Raw genomic sequence first — 16,488 nt, 5'->3', positions numbered from 1 at the left:
CAAAAGTTTTATGTCTTCTTTTTTTTTTTTTTTTTTTTTGAGGGCAATAGTTGCAAGCATATATCATAAATCTTACAAAAGTGCAAGCCGAGCAAAGGAAGATTCCCCAGATTAAGATATTCCCAGCACTGTTCCTTCTGCCTTCTTGTTGATCCCAGCAGACACACGAACATCGTTGCTTRGGTTCAGCTTATCAAAGCCCCAAAGGGTTTAGCTTAGTCACCTGTGCATTTAAAAACTATTCACATTTTACAGACTACAATGACAATATTTTTATGTACAAATTGGAAAATCAAGTCTTAAAATCCAGTTTTAAGAGGTAGAGGTCCATTTCTGACCTGCAGACATAAACCGTTACAGAGTCAGTCTTAGTCTAATGCTGGTGGTCCCCTAACAATATTGAAGTAACCAGCTAGAGCTCCAAGATCTATGTAAAGGGATCTTTGCCTCTTTAGCAGGTCCGACTCATCCGTGCTCCCTGTACACAATGAGGAATCTAAAAAAGAAGAAGGACATCATTATTGCACAAGTAGCTACATTTATTTGGTTTAATAATTGCAGACTTTGGGGGGGATAACTGGCTTCCTATTTGCTTTTATCTATCTGTGGTTTGGAAAATTTCATTTTTAAGGAAAACATGATATAAACTTCTTACATAAGACGTAAAATTTCTACATCAAGTCATAACTCCAGGCAAGAAAAACACAACTGCAGCTCTCTAGTGAAAACAACAAAGACTGTTTGATATTTAAAAAAAAAAATACACAAAAAGCCCTCTTCGTTATCTGGGACACTTACACAGAGCTGCCTCATCCACTGAGCCAGAGTGCCAAAGGAGAGTTTGGTACAAGCAAAAAGAGAAAGAAAAGAAAAAAGCCCCGCTAGCTCTCTGCCAGCAGAGAGTTCCCCTTCATGTTGGGGGAATTTTCATCTAGACAAAAGATATCCCCTTTATGTCAATGGATGTGACACTACAGAACAAATCTGACACTGCTAGTCTCAAATATTTTTTCTTGCAAATGAATGTAAGCARCATCAGAGCTCTGAGGAAACCTTTGCAACTGCAGAACTCCCCTGAATACTTGTATAATGAGAGTGCTGAAATCTCAGACACCTACATTCAAGTTCCAGTTTAATGGTCAAATATTCTTTCATTTTCAGAGGAATTGATTCAGACAGCCTGTGCTGGTCAAAGGACTGTGTGCCCAAGGCAAAAAACTAAGAGCAATGTCATTATGGGCAAGGGCATTTAGAGCAGTTTAGATGTTAAGTGGTTTCATTGCAACTGCAACCGCAAGTATGCACTAGAGCACCCAGGATTTTGCATAGGTATCTTTTCAAATCAGTTATCAGTTATCATATTCAAATAAACCACTTGTCTGGGGTCTGTTTTTAGATGCCACTTGCCAAGGTGCTCCCAACAAACTGCAGGAGAAAAGAATTTTGAAGCCTGTCAGCAAGTTGCTGTCATGAAATTCCCCTGGGCTTGATATTATCTGGAGAAACACGGAGGTTTTATAACTTACTAATGCACAAGACACCTGTGTTCTATCCTACAATGATTTTTAAGACAAATGGCTTGTGTTTTACATTCAGATTCATTACAATTAGGTGTTTTATTTGTTTGTTTGCTTTTAGGGAAGCAAAAAGCAATGGTTTTGTTGCTTGTGCCAGTAGTTCTTGGGGCCTTTTTTTAAAAAAAAAAAAAAAAAAAGCAAACCAATGTTTATAATAAAAGTGTTAGTACTGAGAAAACAAGGCCATTTTGGGACAGCAACCTATACTTCATAAAGAACTGCCCTGTCTACCTGCCTTTCTTTTTCTCCTCCTCCTTGTGAGCCAATGCTCCTCTAGCTGCAGAACCCAGGCCTAGTTCTTGTCCTGCTGAAGTCAGCAGGGGGGTTGCACAACACCGAATGAGCTCTGGGTCGGGTCACATCAAACCGAGATTTTTCCTGCTTCCTTTCCAGCAGCTTCTTGCGTCTAGTTTGTTTCTAAAATCTTGGCCAAGTTAAATTTTGACGTGAAGCAAGACTTAAAAAAAAGTGCACAGCCGGTAAGGCCGCCTCCATTACCTGTAATGTTCTCTGGCAGCTGCAGCTCCTTCCTGGTGAGGAGCCTCTTTCTCTCGAAGAGCGCCGAGTCCAGGCTCTGGCAGCGCGGCTGCTCCTCGGGCGGCGGGTGCAGCGCCTCGTGCTTCAGCAGCTCTGCAGCAGACAGCCTGTGATTCGGGTTCCTCTCCAGCGCTGCCTCCAGCAGCTCCCTCATGGAAGTACTGCAGTCTTCAGCAATGTCCTCCAAGGGGGGAGCTTGCTTGTGTATCTGTTGGCATAAAAACGAAGCCCTGAAACAACTATTCCAGGAGCAACGGGAGAGGAAGTCATGGATAATCACGTTTGTGGTCTGGAAATTCCCCACCTTTCTAAGCAGGGCTGTTCAATCACAAGTCAACATGGGACTGAGCAAAATCCAGTTTTGAAATCAGATTTTATCATAGGTTTTAAAACTTGGAGCAACTCCAGGCACGTCTAAAGCCTTCTGCAATGTGATTCACCAGATTTCTGCACAATTCTGGATAAAGCAGGGACACAAATCTACCTGGCTCTGTTTTTTAACCTGTAACTACTAAGCAAAACAGAAGTGCAGAGGACACATGAGCTCCTTACAAYCAGGTTTCACACTATTCTAATCCTATTCCTTAAGAAAACCAGGGCCTGTAAACTGTAATGCAAACCACACAGCTGACTCCAGCTCAACTCAGCTCTGTCTTCTCCTAAATGATCAAAAACACTTCTTCCCTCCTTCCCCTAAAGCAAAAAAAAAAGATGATATAATCTCTCTGAGGCATATTTTGATAGCGTTTTATAAGACTGGAGCTTTCCCAAGAGTACAGGAAACCCTTCAGCTGACGCTGGCCCTGGCATTTCTAAGGACACTTACAATGTAGAGGTAGGACGGATACGCGGAGCGAGGGTATCTGTTCACCCAGGGCGGGATGCCGGTTTGCATGTGGATAATAGTAGCTCCCATGCTGTAGATGTCAGCTTTTGTCGTATGGCCCCTGCAGAGAATGACTTCAGGGCTCATGTAAATCTGCAAAGAACAACCAGAAAAGAGAAAATAAAGATCAGTCCACAGTGGGGAACAGTAAGCAAGGAGTTGCCACCGCCTCCTGTGAGCGGAGAATGTCCCATCCAAAGGGAGAAATCCGTTACGTTCACTGTCACACAGTGGAAGAAGTGACAGAGCAACATCCCTCTGTCCTCTTGCTCTCCCCCTCTGCCCCTGATATCCAATACACTGCACATCTGGGCACAATCCCAGGAAATGGGGAAATGAGGCACAAGGCAGGGCTCAGGCAGGACATATGCCCAAAACYAGGTCTCTAAAGTCTTCCTGTGTTCCCTTCCCACTAGGATATTCCCAAAATAGCTATTAAGGCAAATGCCCCTCTCCCACCCTTTCTTTGACCAGAAATTCCAGTATTGTCTAAGCCAAGCTACGGCTTCCATCCAAACACTTCACYGAAGGCCAGATTTGCCCGGTCCTGGAGGAGTTGTTCAAGGCAATTCCCCGGCAGCTCCGCGCTCAGGCCGAAGGGAACCAGACGGACGGGATGCAGGAGACACTCCCTGCTGCTGGCAGAAACCGCCTGGACGGCACCACYGCAACCCCTGCCAAAGCAGGAGGTTTCAACACCACGTTGGCACGCGGAGTTAGCAAACCACCCTGTTTGCTTCTGGCTTCTACTTTTCCCTCAGCCGATTTGCCTTGAGAGGATCCATGCAGAACTACRATCAGATCAATTCCTGCCACGAGGAATCGCATTAGAAACCATTGATTAAGACAAGGGCGGAAGTTAAATCATCACCACATCGTCTGAATACTTATTACTACGGATTGAGAGCAGCTGTGGCTCGTTGGAGCTCGTGCAAATTCCAAGCGCTATTTCCCAGTAAATCACACATCACATCTGCAACTAGAAGTTCAAAGAGGCGGGTTCAGCAGAAGCTGCATCTGCTGGTTGCCCCAATCTGCTGGCTTCCTCACAGTTAAGATACAGAAGGTCTGGCCGCACCTGCCGTGTGTGCAAAGAAGGGAATTTCTACCTTTTGTAAACGTAATTAGTGTACACAATGCACCTGCCGTGAAAGTCACTATATAGAGAAAAAAGAGCTGCCTTTTTGAAGAAAAACAATGAAACAAGAAGGTGCCTGGAGTTCCAGCCAAACTGTGGAAAACACTCAAGCTACACCTTGATTGCACAGGAGGAGAAATGAAGAGCACCGAAGCTGTGCCTCCAGCTGGGTGCAGACTCACCTTGGGCTGTGCTGCTTCCTCAACAGGCAGCCCGGCTGCCTCCTGCATCTTCCTTCCCCTTCTGCTGCCACCAGCCCTTTTCTACCAGCCAGACCGGAGACACCATCACAGCTAAAAATTAGGGTTTTTTTCCTGTTGTGCTAGTTTAGCTCTTTGGAATATAATCATGCCCTCAATACTTGGTTAACCTCAGCGGGCAACTTTTTCCCCTGCAGCATCGGTAACGGAAGCTTACGYATTTTGTCAGTGGCAAAAGCATAACAGAAAGTGTAGGAAATGCCTCGAAAAAGCATTTCCTGCCGAGCACTTTCATCACAAGCATCGTTTCTGCACTGTGTGCACTGTACATGTGCTGTTCAGAAAACCCAGCTCTTTCATATTGCGCAAACTAAAAAATTTAACCATCCTTCAATCACTCTGCCCAGCACTGCACCCTGTTCCTCTTCATAAGGGCAAAGCAGATTCTCCACACTCAGCCTTTCCTTGCTGCAGGGGTGAATGGAAACCCTGAACTCTCCAAGGAAGGAGAACAAGCAGAGGAGACAGGTAACTTCTACTGTCGTTTCCTTCACGGAAACCCATGCCAGGCAGCATCAGAGAGGAGACAACCAGACATTTCATGGGACTGCTGGGCAGTCCTGCCACTTGCCCAGGCTGCACAAGGCAGGATGCAGAGCTCGGAGGACCTTGGCTCAGCAGCTGCTATCTCACTTGGAGAAATCAAGAGAGAGAGAGAGTGCTACAAAGACTAATAAGACACATCTAGGTGGGTAGATCAGACTCTCCAAAAGGCACATGCAGGCACTGTGGAGAGGAAGATGTCCAGAAGGGAACACGGTATGAGACTCTGCTTCTGAACAGAAAAACCTATAGTGTAGCCTGCATGTTTCCCTAAGTGTTCCTCTAAGTCTTCAAACAACATCTGAGAATCTCCTTTCCCAGTCCTCTCTCCACAACACTATTCCTGAGTCAGGATGGTGCAGTAAAAATACAGGAGTGCAAACACTGGGATTTAACTACCTCTCTGCACCATCCCTGTCCCCAGAGGGCAACACCCCCTACCCAAACCTTTAGGGTTGTGTGAACTGCCCATGAGGACATGACTGTAGGCACTCAACAGCACCGAGTCATTTTCCTCCTGCTAAATGACAACCAGTGTGTTTTGCAATTCCAGTGTGTTTGCTCTCTCCTACATGACCTTTGCCTACCCTYCAAAAGCCAATGATAGATCATCGTTAGTCCACTCCATAAACCTGGAAATTTTCTTTCCTGGAAACTTACACACATCTCCAACCTTGGGAAATTCCCTGCCAGGGTTTCCATCTCATTCCCATARTTTTGCTTATTCTCATTAACAGCACATAAAAACAGCACAAGTGAAGTGCCAGAGAGCACTGCTACAGCGAGCACGGTGAGCAGTCTGAGTTCTCTCCTCCTCTGCCTGGAAAGCCAGTGAAAACAAATGCTCAAATGTTTTCCTCAAAATCTTAAAACCCAGCAAAGGAACAAGCCAGACATTCTGCAAAACCCTAATTTACCCTACCCTTTTAAGGAACAAAATGTTATCTTGTTAGTTATTAGTTTATCACCCCCAAACACATGCCCACATTGTGCAAGACTATCAAGATGTTAAGTGCCAGCATCTCAACTGTTTCCTGTCACCAACCTCCGCTAGCAAAAGAGAGCAGAGGCCCATGGTGCAGCAGCGAGCCAAGCTAATTGCTGCATCTCCAGCCTGGAAAACCCTTTGCAGGAGAGCAGCCCCAGTGGCGTGTGGGGACTCTGCACCACGGCCCTCCCCACCATCATCAGCTGCACAGGACACAGCCTCCACAGGACACAGCCTCCACAGGGCAGCAGGGTTGCATATAGATGGGAAGCAGAGCTTAGAGATGCTAAGGGACAAACCCCCAAGTCTGCAATTTCCATGGATTCAAAGGAGGAGCCAAATTACTATAACAAATTGGTTATCCAAGCCCATATCTGGGAGCCCAAGCTCCTGGTTTTGTAAGAAAACTCTAACAGAGAGAGCAAAAAAACCTCCTCAGTTTTGGCAGGAGAGACTTCAGCCAGCAGCTGCTTCCCTGCAAACCGCTCTCCTCGCAGCGCCRCTCCTGCCTTTGCCTTGAGAGGATCCCAGTTTCCCCCTTGACTTCAGATGTCATCGTCACTAATACATGGGACTGCTGAGAAGGTAGGACAGCTCTCCAAATGTAACACCCGAATCACCATTCAGCAAGTGGAAAATTAAAATCTGAGGTGATCAAAAAGTTAAACATTAAAATAAATTATTAGAAAACCCTTCTGCCCAAGCATCTAGCTTTTAGCTCCAAATTTGGGTCTGAGCATCACAGTAATTTTAGTGAGGTCTCTCCAGTTTCTTACCTCTGTTCCTCTAAGGTCTTTGGGATAGTAAATGTCTTCAGTCATTTGAACGCTTAGGCCAAAATCCACCAAAACAGCCTTAGTTGACATAAAGACAATGTTGCTTGCTAAAAGAAAAGCAAAAAATGACAGTATTTTAGCTTCTGGCCTCCTGAGAATTTTTTTTTTTTTTAGAACATGAAACATGTTTAGAAACATGACTATTTCATTTAGTTGTTAGTCTGAAATGGGAGGTCAGCTCAATGCATCCCTAAAGCAAATACAATCATTCTATACAAATGATATCTTAGATATCAAACTGACCTGGCTTGGATAAAAGGAGAACCAGTAATTGTTCCAGTTTCCTAATTAACAAAAAATAAAATAAAATAAAATAAAATAAAATAAAATAAAATAAAATAAAATAAAATAAAATAAAATAAAATAAAATAAAATGCCTCTTCAGGAAAAAAAATGCTCTGAGAATAGGAGAGGAAGCTGGAAAACTGGCAGACTCTTTCCCACTGCACATGTAGCCCTTCTTGGCTACAGTGTTCCTTCATGGTCTCCAAGGCTGCCAGCACGCTGCACAGGTCTTGCTACCAGCAAGTGTAATTCTTGGTCACCAAAAGACTTCTTTATATTGATAATTTAAACAAAGACAAAATTAAACAAGAACTCCAGGCTCTCCACAGCTCCCACATGAGTGTCTTGCACAGATCAGCAACTGTGGCTCAGTGTAAAGGCAGGAGCTGGACTAGAGCTGTGCAAGTAATAAACACTGGGACTTCCAAACTCCCATTGAGTCCCAGCAATAACTAGGAGCTTAGTTTGTTTTCCTTCATAAATCTCTGCATAAAGCACAGCTCTGTGCTCACAGGCTTTCTGTCCAGTCCAAGATTTATAAAGCTAATGCTCCATGTAAGCCTTGAGAAATGTGAATGTTTGCTGTCCTGGAAGCCATGCATAAATGAAGTCTCCAAGTTATGCAACAAAAATACAACATTTCATCCCAAGAAGACTGTGGAGTTGGATCATTTTCTGCCTTGATAGATATTAATAAGTTTTATAAACTTTTCCTTGGGAATTTTTTTTTTTTTAAAGTCCCTATTTAAATATTTTCACATTCAGTTTCATTCTACAGTCTAGTTGTATCGATACAKGTAGAAAAAAATAACTTTTACACTTAAAAATACAAATATATTAGCAAAAAATGTTTTCTTCTAAAAGTGAACAAGAAGATAACATGCAACATCATGCCCACCATGACCATTACAGAGGAAAGAAAACACGCTTTGATTTCAGCTGTCCTGTTTTCCAAAATAATCTTTCAGGTACTTGTCTACTTAYGAGTTTGTTCTCCAGGTGCTACAAAATTATATTTGTAATTTTGGGCGTAACTTTGAAGATACGAATTTTAACCACCTCGTGCAAGATGATGTAGAGGGGACTACTGTCAGAAAGGCAGCAGGTCCTGCTGTGCATCTGAAATGGTGCTTGGCTCCAGCTCCAGTCTGGGAAGCAGGAGGAGCCTGAAACCTCTAACAGGGCCAGCTCTGTTGAAGCAATTCAGCCTCCACCAATTCTTGCTTCTGGCATGGGTGGAAACACCCCAGGCTGATTCTAGCTCTCCCAAGCAAGTGGATATGCTGCTGCAAACTTCAGTGCCATTTAGGCCAGGTTCCTCCTACCAGCACTAAAACACCTCATGATTTAACAGCTTCCCATCCAACTCCCCCATCCATCCTCCCCATGTGCCACCTATAGCAGTGCCAGGACCACTCCCGGAGCTCCAGCCTAACGTGGGACACACTGGGAATAAAACAAACGTACGTTTGATATCGTGGTGGATAATCCTCTTGGAGTGGAGAAAGTCAAGTCCTTTCAAGATATGTTTTGTCACCCAGATGATTTCAAACTCTCTCATGGGCCCGCAGCTCTCCAGCTTTTCCATGACAGATCCTCCCTCTCCAGCTTCCATAAACAGATGGATAGTCTCGTCCCACAGAACAGCACCGTATAATTCAGCAATGTTTTCGTGACGGAAACAGGCCTGTATTTCAACATCTGACGGTTTGAACTGCTCCACTGGGACCTACGACATTGAAACAAACCCACATGAAAGCAACTCCAAAAACAGGTTGTTTGCACTAATACTAGTTTTCCTATATGCTGAAATGGGATAAGGAAGCAAAGCACCTCTATCCACATGTTAAAATATGAAGCTTAATTTTGATCCTGTGACTAGTCCTTCCTTTTGAGTTCAGATACATCCTGTTTAAAGTTGGGAGAGGTTCTGGAATCTTGCCTGAAGAAAAAGTGCAGTCTTCCAGAAAAAGCAATGTAGCAACTGCTATTCCCGTCAAAATCTGGTGGTTACGCAAAAGCTCTGTGCAAACTTCCCGGTGAGGGATTAAAAAATCCCAGTGCTTTTCCAGTGAGCTTTGGGTGTCTCATCTGCTCGGCGAGAGCACCGCACACGTCTGGCACGTGGAACAACTTGCAGTAAAGAAACCCTCAGCACAGAGCGGGCTCTGCAGACTGTGCTCAGGACCTTGGGCAGCCTTAGTTAAATCCTGATCCACGCTGCTTTATGGGCTACGTGAAGTTTGCTTTTCAAGGAAGCACTCGGTATTACTGTGTTTCTTTAAAAAGTGCTGGTGGAAAATAGATCAAGAGCAGGCAGCGTTTGCTTGCAGGCAGAAAGGCTACTGACCGTGCTTCCTATTTCCTTCCCCTCAGACTTGTGGTTGTGACCAGGTAAGAGTTTAATACCATAAAAGTAATGAGAAATACTGTTTGTACTCCTAGCATGAGGGAGCTTTAACTCTGTGCTGTGGTAAGCAGGAGCAGCACGTCACATCTGTGGATATGCCCACATCCACGTGGATGTGCTGGTGCAGGAGGAAAGGGACCTGCAGCTGCCTCCTCCAGCTGTTTTGTACAGAAGTAAAGCAAATACTTGCTCCCATGTGGTGGAATACAAAGCACTGCTAATTAAGTATTAATTGTAGCACATTTTTCCTCCCTTTACTGGCTGTGGTTGGCCAATAAAGCCACAGTGATAATCAGCTAACGACAGAATTCAGAGTTGACAATTTCCAAAGCTCGCCGTGTGCGCTATGTTTGCACAGAGATAAAGGCACTGAACTAACATACCAGCTTGCATGCCATTCGTTTTTTGGTTTCTCTGTCTTGGGCTAGATACACCTTCCCAAAAGCTCCCCGAGGAATAAAGTCAGAGCCGATATTCCGGTAGGTCAGCTTCCATGGAAAAAGCAGCACATCGGAGTCAATTTGATAGCGCCCATTCTTGGGTGTAATCTATAAAGCAGAAAGGGAAAAACAAGACATTGAACACAATGAAGCTAAAGCTCCTTCCATGCTAATTTGATACACATAGTGAAAAAGAAGAATCACTCCTCTACGTGCCCGATGCACGTGCTCTGGCCAGCGGTCTTCATTTAGAAACAGCAAATGGGAACAGCATGTGAGGTGGGGCCTCCATTCAGGGCACAGGCATCCACGTTTCTCTGCAGTGACTTAGCTGGCCGAGTGTAAGTTGCAATTAATTGTCTTGAAACAACAACAACAGCAGCAGGGCTAATGAAATTCCCCACCTCTTGTTATTAGGTTTACCTGCACATGTTTGTTCTTCCTGTAATCTGCTAACTTGTTAGGCCACATGCCTGTTAGTCACAGGCTATCGGGCACCATGTGAGCAAGAGTTTCAGCATTTCCCAACACCGCAGGTGCTCCTGGGGCTGTCCATCTCGTAGCCGCGTTCTGCTGCCCAAGGGGTCTGCTTGGGTTTCCCCAGCACCCTGCTGCACCGAGCTCGGGAGAAGGGCAGGAGTCGCAGTGCCTGCTGCCCCAGGCAGACAGTGTGAGGAGCTCAGGTCTCTGTAGTGCCCACAGGCTCCTCCACAAAGCAATTTGGAGCAMCAAAACAGCCCCTGCCCTCCGTGCATTGCAGAGAGAAACCAAACTCTGCCAGTTACCACTGCTTTAGGTTTAATAACTTACCTCATATAAAATTATGGGAATAACATTTCTTGCAATTGTGTTTCTAACTACTTCACAGAAACACAGTATTACCAGTATCCCTAATACTCTTAGCTTGTTTACTGCTACTCTATCAAAAATCTTTACTATAAGATACATAAATACAGATCAGGATGTTTATAATTCTGGGTCTTCCCAGTCCACTTCTTCAGCTGCTTCCTAATATTAGACGGTTTAATTGCTGTTTTTAGGTTTCTATGTGCATAAGAGGTCATGCACATAATCTCCTTGTGCTTTAATTACCTTCACATTTTTCAATTAGGAAAACATTTGACAACTAGAAGTGTCATTTGTGAGTGATATCCAAATAAGAAAGTTATTTCTCGGGAACTCTAAACTGTCAAGAGCCTGGGGGGGTGCTGTATTTCTAGTAAAAGTATTTTGCCAAGACTTGCAGAACGAGCCTCCCATCTCATGACCAGAGCCCAGGTGAAGCCTGTAACAACCTGTGCATCTTTCCCGCAAACCTCTGTGTCTCAAAGGGCTGAGAGCAGCTGAACCATTTAGAAAATGATATAGACTGAACCATTTAGAAAATGATATGTACTGACTTGAACAGATTGCAGAGTGAAAAAGAGCCCCCAATGTCACTCTGCTCACATCTCATGAGGTTTCTCTTGGAGCAGTTTCTAGCCTAAAAGCTCCTAGTGTTGGGAAAGCAAATGCTCATTGGTGGCTGGAGAGCATCTCCCAACTTAATTTCTACTAAATACAGCTGGTGTGTCSAAGCATCCTTCAGACATGAGCTGCAGCCTGCTCAGTGGGGTCATCAGGCAATAAGAAACACATGCTGGATCCCAAATAAAAGCTACAGATATTTACAGTGCTGGTGCCCTGCCTCCAATCCTCAGTTGCCCAATGGGTCACGTGCATCTAATAACACCTGGTTCATACCAGTTGCATGCATCCACAGAGGCAGTATGCAAGCAAAACAACCACGAGTATGTAGAACAGTGTCTGCCCCAAGTATGGAAAGCATTTAATGTTAGTAAYTGTCACTTCAGCGTTACAGAGTTTAAAAAGTGGCTGTTTTGCAACACTGCAATACTCCCTGCAAGTCAGAATAAAACAACACTCTCATATTTCACATTTGAGTAAACAGTAAGGTTAATAAGGTAMCAATACTCATATAAAAATCATATTGCATAGAAGGTTTCTAAGATAATAGATTTAGAATATATTAAGAAACTAAAGCTTCAAGAAGGTTTTAACACAAACTTCCATATCATGATGTTTTGTTTCTAAAACAACTGATTTTTAATAGGACTGCAGTGGCATTAATTTCTACAGATGCTTGTAGAATGCAAAATATTTTGGAAAAAAACCAACCATATCTCAACATAACTATGCTAGTATGTTGCAATGTATGTTATATAATATAGTAATTTTGAGAGTCAGAGTTGATAGTATATGTCATTTCTCTTTGTATTACCACTTTTTACATTTTGACCAGAGAGTGAGCGAATTCAGCAGTCCTAGTAAAACAGATCCTAAACATTTACTCGGGAATTTTGCATAAAGGACTCCATTATTGCATGGACACAACCCTTAGCATCTCCCCAGACCTTCCTGCATGACATGAGAGCTCTGGCTTCTTCTCTTCTCCTGTGTGTCTCAAGCATGCCTGCAATGCTGGACTGTGTCTCCTAATCCTCAGGGACACTGAGAGGCAAACGCACTGCGGACCTTTCCGAACGGAAGACCTATTTCCCATGGGATTACTGGGGCAAGACTTGCCAGCCTCAGAGATGCCCTCCAGCCTCATGCTCCTCCAGGGAGCRAGGTTCGGACTGTGACCCCTGAGGCTGATCTTAGATTCAGCAACCMCTAAATCAACTCAAAATAAATAACTTTCAAAAAGTTTTTAAAAACAAGAGACGTACCATATTCAAGAGGATTCCAGACTCTTGCTGTCGACATCCTTTGCACTGTTTCGCAGTGTTAGACACCTGATTTGCAAAAGCAAGCAAGTCTTCCACAGTCCCATATTTGACACATGACATCAGCGAAACTTCCCTTTCACAAAACAGCAGAGATTCGGCACGTTCTTCATTTTGATTTGTCTCTTCACACATTGCAATTATGCTGTCTTCATAAACTGCAAGGTCTCCCTCTGGGTAAAGGTTTTCCATAATGTTTATCACCTCAGACATATTTAAATTGGTTAGCAACAACTCAATTTCCTCTTTGCTATCACTACCAGTGCTCATATACTCCATTACTGTCCACTTTGCAAAACCACTCCTGAAAAAAAAGAAGCAAATAAACCTGAAATTTCTTCATCTAAAGTTGTCCCAGCAAAGCATGAATGAATGCTCATCATTATATAGTTAAATTTAAACCGACTATGTTGTATTATCATGAAGAAAAAAGGCATAATTAGTAAGCTGGGGGAAGAGGAGACAGAAAAAAAAAAGAGGTCTTTATTAGAGGAATTCTGATTGAAAGTTCTTAGTGGACATTCCCAATCATTCACTCTTGATTTTTTTATTATTAAAGATTTTCATCAGAGGTGCTGGCATAGGAAGGAAGCATGAACTAGTCATATTTTGCTAGGTTATGCAAAAATGAGGAATTATCCATCATACAGGTGAGACTATATAGAAAGCAATACAATAGGACAAATATATATATATATATAATATATACACACACAAACACACACATATATAAGAGTGGATTCATGATTTTGAAATGGAGAGGTGTTTTGCACAAGTTTAGCCCCAGAAGTCCTTCAGCAACTTATGCGATGTGTCCACAAAGAAGAGAAAGTCGTGGAGCAAGAGCATTAGAGCAGCAAAAAGCAACACCTAGTATCACTGTACAATGCACGAGGAAGACACCAACCGAAACAAACCACCCATTTGGGGGCATCATTATCATCCAGAACAGGATTTCAACAGAAATTTTCATCCACTAAAGAAGAAAATCAGGAACTGATTTATCATAAGAGCAATGAGCCTTTGTAGCAGTTCCCACCAGCTTGTTCTGCCTTTACTATTTCAAGCAGTAACTTTTAAGATAAATTCTGGGCATTTTACTAAAGGGAGCTTTAATGGCTGCAAACTGGATTCCTTGTCCCAGGCCATCCCCACCCATCCCAGACTCCTAACATGAGCCAGGGAGTTTTCACATTCATGTTAAAAAATACATATGTCATTWAAAAAAGTCATTAAAATACTTATACGAATAGCTTTCAACATGCAAATTCCAAGGAATGCTTACCTTATATTTACTCTGGTTACATCACACAAAAACATCAAAAATGCCTCAAGATAGTCCCTCAAGTTGTCACGTATCTTGCATCTGTATTCAGCAGCTGATGGTAACTTCACAGAGTGCTGTAGCAGTCTATTAAAAAAGCAAAACAAAGTGAGGCAGTGGCAGAGGTGCTCGAGCAGATGGACTCGTCTCTACTCGTATGATCATTTGCTTCACAGGCTTCGTGGAAAGAAAAACCAGTAATCACAATGCCGGGATAACAGGGGATTTTTGCAGGAAGCAAAAAGGACAGCTCAAACAAGACTCAAGCTGCTACACGATCATCTGGTTTTCCAAGTAGTACCAAAAAAATAAGCTTCTGAACAAAAAAGCAAGCTTCTGAACTTTATTCCTTCTGCCTGATGTCTTGCAAGCGACGAAGAAGAATCTCCTCCTCTAGCAGAAGTRGGTGAAACTCATCCTATTTACAGAGCTCTCATTTCCCATTTTCATAATCCACTGCGAACACCTCTTTTGGGCAAGAGACAGCAAAATGAAAAAAAAAAGAATTAAGGGGGGAAAAAAAAAAAAGGAAGGAGGAGATAAAAAGACCGAAGCACAACCTACGTATCTCCAGGACAAGCAGCAGCGCCAGTGCCCGGGCGCCCGAAGCGGCGCCTTTTACCGAGGCGCCGTCCCCGGCTCTGATCCTTATCTCCCTCGCCCTCCCGCGAGGCCGCGGCCGCCTCGCGGCGCGCCTTTCCCACGGCGTGGAGAGCACTTACGTCAGCTCGCACGTCCAAGAAAACGGAGCGAAACGAGGCGGCCGGCTGGGCAGCGCCGCGCGGGAGGCGGGAAAGCGGCGGCCGCGGCGGGGCCGGGTGCCCCGCGCGCCCCGCGTGCCACAGAGCCCCGCGTGCCCCGGGGTGCCCCGGAGCCCCGCGTGCCACAGAGCCCCGCGTGCCCTGGGGTGCCCCGGAGCCCCGCGTGCCCCGGGGTGCGCGGGGCCTCCGCGAGCCCTGGCGCGGCTCCTGGCGCCCCTTCCTCCCGCGCACCCTGGGCTAAGGAGCCTCCCCGGAGCCCCAGGGCCGAGCAAGCAACACCCGCACACTGGGGAAGCGCGAGAGAGAAAACCCGCGGTCACCAGCGCCAACGCAGCACATCTTGTACGTGGGGTGGCGGGGAGGGACGCGCTTATCTTCAACCTAGACACCAAGGAACAACACGAGGGTGCTCTTCAGCATCCCACCTTCACGCTCTAGCAGAGGCTGCTGSAGCAGCCTGAGAGTGTTTACCCTTTATAAAGGAGATTTTATCTTTCTTCATAGCAAGACTCCTATTCACTGCTTTTTGGTGCTCACTTGGTGGGGGAGTTGGGAAAGAAACGCTCCGTCCAGTCACAAGAGGAACTAAGAGACTGCACATGAAGAGTAAGGTCAGTTAGAAACAAGTCCCAGGGACTTTTTGGAAAACAGTACGAGCCTGCAGAAGTTTTAGTCCTTCCTGGACATCGACAAGTCACTGACAAGCTTATAGCAACTCGCTTTTTTTCCCCATGCATAAGCAAATTGCACAGTTCAGAGGAGAAGCAGCTTTCCACACACTGCAGCTCTGCACTGCTCCTCAGAAGGTCCCAGACCTGCAGCACGTTACTATGTCCAACAGTTGTATGGCGCACACAAAGCTCTGCATAGCCAGAAAAAAMCACCCTCCTCTCAGTTTTATGCTGTCAGTGCTTGAAAACGGCTTCATTTTTCCTGTATCTAGTAAACTCCAAATACTACATGTTTATGTACTGAGAACAGTTTCTAGGCTCTATAAAGCTGATTTTTTCTTTTAGTTGTGCAGTAACTTAYGGATTACAACTCCACCACTGGCAAAGATGGCCCATTGGACAGCAGTGAATTCATCCTCCCTTTCCTCCCTAGGTTCCTGCACAAACTATCTGCTCTGCGCACTTAAATAATGCCCTAAATCACTCTACACAGTCCAAGTGACTGAAGAATATATGCCACTATGTTTTACTTAAATCTTTAATGAAAAACAACACCAACAAAAATGCTTCAGGGTGCGGGGGAAAAAATGAAGAGTAAGCAGTTAAATCAGTTGATAAAGCACAAGATTCTTTCTCCACCTCTGTCCCTATTTCGACACCATCACATGAGCCGCGGGCACGCAAAGAGGTTCCTTCTCCGCTCGTCATGAGCAGCTTTGCCCTGAAAAGCCTTTTTCCGAGAAGACCATTACTTGAAAAATATCTTTACAGGCTGCATTAGAGGGCACGAGGTTAACTGCAGAGCTCATCCCTCTGAGCTCCAGCACGACTCGTTTTGCTTCTGTTTTTTCTGTGTCAAGAGTAAAATAAAATAAAATAAAAATAAAACAAAATAAAATAAAATAAAATAAAATAAAATAAAATAAAATAAAATAAAATAAAAAAATGCATAGACTGGCTCAGCACAACCACGTACCTACATAAGGATTTCTTGTATCCAATAATTTTCTGGGCTGACTGCATGCAGTTGGCCAGCAGTTGTG

General features: G+C 44.3%; 1 protein-coding gene across 1 annotated transcript; it reads right to left on the bottom strand.

Moving 5' to 3' along the window:
- Nucleotides 1-108: 108 nt before the first annotated feature.
- MAP3K8 (mitogen-activated protein kinase kinase kinase 8) lies at nucleotides 109-14,105 on the bottom strand. Its single transcript, XM_026048790.1, has 8 exons — nucleotides 13,975-14,105; nucleotides 12,633-12,993; nucleotides 9,844-10,008; nucleotides 8,518-8,779; nucleotides 6,706-6,812; nucleotides 2,941-3,093; nucleotides 2,076-2,322; nucleotides 109-496 (listed from the first exon to the last, which is right to left on the bottom strand). Exons 1-8 carry the CDS (start codon nucleotides 14,007-14,009, stop codon nucleotides 369-371), a joined length of 1,458 nt encoding a protein of 485 aa, XP_025904575.1. The 5' UTR covers nucleotides 14,010-14,105; the 3' UTR covers nucleotides 109-368.
- Between the last annotated feature and the right edge of the window lie 2,383 nt (nucleotides 14,106-16,488).

Source organism: Nothoprocta perdicaria, unplaced genomic scaffold, assembly GCF_003342845.1.
Source record: "Nothoprocta perdicaria isolate Ctin4 unplaced genomic scaffold, notPer1 scaffold_57, whole genome shotgun sequence".
Taxonomy (NCBI): Eukaryota; Metazoa; Chordata; class Aves; order Tinamiformes; family Tinamidae; genus Nothoprocta; species Nothoprocta perdicaria.
This window is presented reverse-complemented; position numbering and strand designations above follow the sequence as displayed.